Raw genomic sequence first — 3,516 nt, forward strand, 5'->3', positions numbered from 1 at the left:
CCCCCCTCTGGCTCCAAGCCCCTGTTCCTTTGAAAAGAACCCTAACCTTTCCTAGTTAATACTCACCCCTTGGTGCAAAGGAAAGCAATTCAGTGCCTGGGAGGAGCAGGTGGAACCTCCAGAGTCCATTAACCCTCTCTGGTCTGCTACAGGACCCTCTTCAGAACAGCCTCCCTTCTTTCTGGACAGTGGAGGACCTCTCCTATACCTTGTCTAAGTTTGGCGCATCTGCTTCCGAATGCCTGAGCAGTCTTTTGAAAATGGGAAAGTGTATGCTAAGCCATCTGCCCTGTGCAGCCAGGAGCCCCTTCATCCAGGGGATCTGCTAGCGGCTGCTTTGTTCAGATGGTACGGCCCGGTATCTTTGCCAGTGTCTGGCACGGAGCTCCACGGATAGTGGTTAGAGAAAAGGGCAGACCGGGTGCAGGAATGGCACGTGCCATACAGTGGCTCGGCTTGCTAATACTGCGCTGTTTTGGACTTTCAGGTAAATGATCCCGATGCGGAGCTGTGGATGGTGAGCGAAAAGAGCATATAATCGAACCTATTTTCTCCCTCCTATCTGCCTTATGTACAGACAGACTTAGAACTCAAACCCTACCCTAAAACATGATGGTGGGGGTGGGATACTTAGAGCAATGTCCGTGCGTCTGTGTCCACGTGTAAATGTGGGACTTTCTGGAGACACCAAAGCTTTGCATCATCACTGCCACTTCTGAAGAGGTCTGAGGCATAAGTTGAACATGCCGCTTGAGTTTCTAGCCAGAGCCTCCAAGAAGCATTCAACCAGGAAATGGCGATCTTAAGATCTGTGCTTCTGCTAATTCAGTGAATTATATTTATAGAAAGTAATGGAAGACCACGAAACCCTTAAAGACTGGGGTGTATTTAATAATCTGGTTTGGGCCTCTTGGAGGGGGAGATGGCTCCATCTACTTCTGGAAGGCCTGGATTTTGACCAAACCAAACCACTCCCTGCCATCGAGTCAACTCACAGCTGCCGTCTAGACAGGGGGAAGAACTGACCTTGTGGGTTGCCAAGACTAACTTTTTACAGGGGAGTCTACAGCCCCATCTTCCTCCCAGGATTTTGACCAATGCCACTTATAACCGAGACGATATCAGTATCTGTAATCTACTAATAAGACTGTAATATTCGTGGTGAGAGTCACATTTCAGAATGTGCCTTGGGTCAGGAGCACCTTACTCCTCAAGGTAACACCCTTGCTTTTCAATACTTCAGTGAGACTTTGTGTAGCAGATTAGCCTGATGCACTGTGTCATTTGATCCCTTGGCTGCTGCTTCGTGAGCATTGATTGTGAATCCAAGCAAGGTGAAATCCTTGGCAACTTTACTCTTTTTTCCCCCATTTATCATGATGTTACCTATTGGTCCAGTTGCGAAGAACTTGGTTTTCTTTAAGTTGAGTAGTAATCCATCCTGAAGGGTGCAATCCTGGTTTTTCATCAGCAAGTGCTTCAAGTCCTCCTCCTGTTCAGCAGCAAGGCTGTCCATCTTCATAACACAAGTTATTAATACCTCCCACATGGACCCCCCCAACTAATGTCTGCTTTCAATCTCTTCCACTCCTAGTATACTTCCCACAGATCACTTCCTGCTTCAAAAACATGTCCTTTCTCAAGACCTTCAAGTTGAAATTTCCCAACCTGGCACTCAGCATCCTGCCACAATATAGCCTTAAGCTTCCCCATGTGGCCTTTAAAGCCCAATCCACCTGTGATAGTCACAATGCCTTTCCCTTAGAATTCCTGGGTATCATTTTCTACCCAAGCTGCGAGGCCTACCTCAAATGCTATTTCATCCCAAAACTCTCGGCGTTTTTCCTATGAGTGCTGACTGTCCTATTGTGAACACATTTTGCCACACGAGCACGTTCCTCATGCAGGATTGGCTCTGTGCGTTGCAGCAGAGGTAGTGCTGGTGAGGACAGGGACACGGTCTTCCTTCTTCACACCCTTTGGACAACACAAGACGGAACCGTCCATCTGGCAGACCTAGAATGTTCTTTCAGCGAAGGAACGGACAAATGGATTCATGAATGCATGAATACCAAGTTACTGGGCCCTGGTGACTGGTACTATTCCCTGCTTTACCTTGTCATGGGGGGGGGGTACTTCTATCGGTGACATAGAGCAGCAAATAATGGACACCCTGACGAGCAGTGGATCATGAAAATACAAAGAGTATTTCATTTAACCAGAAGTCCAGAGGTAGATTCTTTGTCTGCCTAGTGTCTTCAAGGACCAGGGCTTGCTTTCTCTCTGACACCTTCAACCGAACACCTTTTTTCATGCTTTCTGTGCAGCTCCAAGCCTCTCCGCCTCAGAAAAGCATGCCTCAAGGAGGAAGAAACAAGACAAGGGCAAACAAATATCCTGTGATTTTCCATCTTTGACCAGGGAGGACAGGGCTTCCAGTTTGTACATACCAAAACACACTGCCATCAATCACTTCCGGCTCATAGCAACCTTCTTGTCTGGGATCCATTCTGAGTGGTCAGCACTCATACATATTGGTTGTTAGAGACTTTGAGTATCAATCTGTCTGTAAAAGACTTGTTCAAAAAAGGGGTGGTGAACCTCAGGCCCACAGGCCCAAGAAATCCTCAATACTAGCTAACATCACCAAAGAAAGGAGTTCCAGCCATGACATTAGGGATGCGTTTATTAAATGTTCAACCAGTAGGGACTGAAAATGGTGTTATAAATATCCCAATGGCCCTTGATTTTTAAAAGTTTCCCCACCCCTGTACTACAAGTTGATAAGTTGATGAGACAGGTTGATACTCAAAGTCTTCAATAACCTTCCCCCTGCAGCTCTAAGAACATGACTGCCCCTAGCTGCAAGAGAGGCTGGGACAACAAATCAGTGCTTTCAGGTTTTATAGTGGAGCTGGACAAGGAGAGAATTAGGAAAGGCCACCATGGCACTTAATGACTGCTGCTGAATTAAACTAAGTATAGTAAATAAATAGTATGATATCCTCGGTGGTTGTTTTTTTTTTTTTAAATTCACAAACAAAAATATAAAAGACCATTGTAAGTAGTTTCTATGGAATTCATTGAGTGTGTGCACTCTGCATTGTTTTAACTTGTATGTTAGAAAACAGTAGGAACTCTGGTGGCCTAGTGGGTTATGCATTGAGATGCTAACTACAGGGTCTGTGGTTCAAGCCCACCAGCCACTCGGAGGGAGAAAGATCAGGCAGGTTGTCTACTCCTGTAAAGATTTAAAAGTCTTGGAAACCCCAAGGGGTAGTTCTACTCTGTCCTATAGGATTGCTATGAGTCAGAATTGAATCAACGGCAGTACATTTTTTGTTTTTATTTTTTTAATTTAGAAATCAATCTTTCTGCCCTCAGTCTTTAGAACTTTATTTTAGGATAGAGAAATCATTTGAATAAGGATTAACATGTCATAATTGCCATGAGAAATCATTACTTAATTTACAAATTGTTTTGTTCATGCTTACAATGCACTGAAATGAAATTGAA

General features: G+C 44.9%; 1 protein-coding gene across 1 annotated transcript in view; it reads left to right on the plus strand.

Annotated features, from left to right (window-relative positions):
- Positions 1-485: 485 nt before the first annotated feature.
- TMEM220 (transmembrane protein 220) overlaps positions 486-3,516 on the plus strand; it is an 8,306-nt gene continuing 5,275 nt past the window's right edge. Inside the window, exon 1 of the mRNA XM_030886507.2 lies at positions 486-517. Within this exon, the coding sequence (XP_030742367.2) occupies positions 515-517 (3 nt within the window). The 5' untranslated portion in view covers positions 486-514. The remainder of the gene's footprint in view (positions 518-3,516) is intronic.

The sequence above is a fragment of the Echinops telfairi genome, unplaced genomic scaffold (genome assembly GCF_000313985.2).
Source record: "Echinops telfairi isolate 266 unplaced genomic scaffold, ASM31398v2 ScPeMD7_2010;HRSCAF=2546, whole genome shotgun sequence".
NCBI lineage: Eukaryota > Metazoa > Chordata > Mammalia > Afrosoricida > Tenrecidae > Echinops > Echinops telfairi.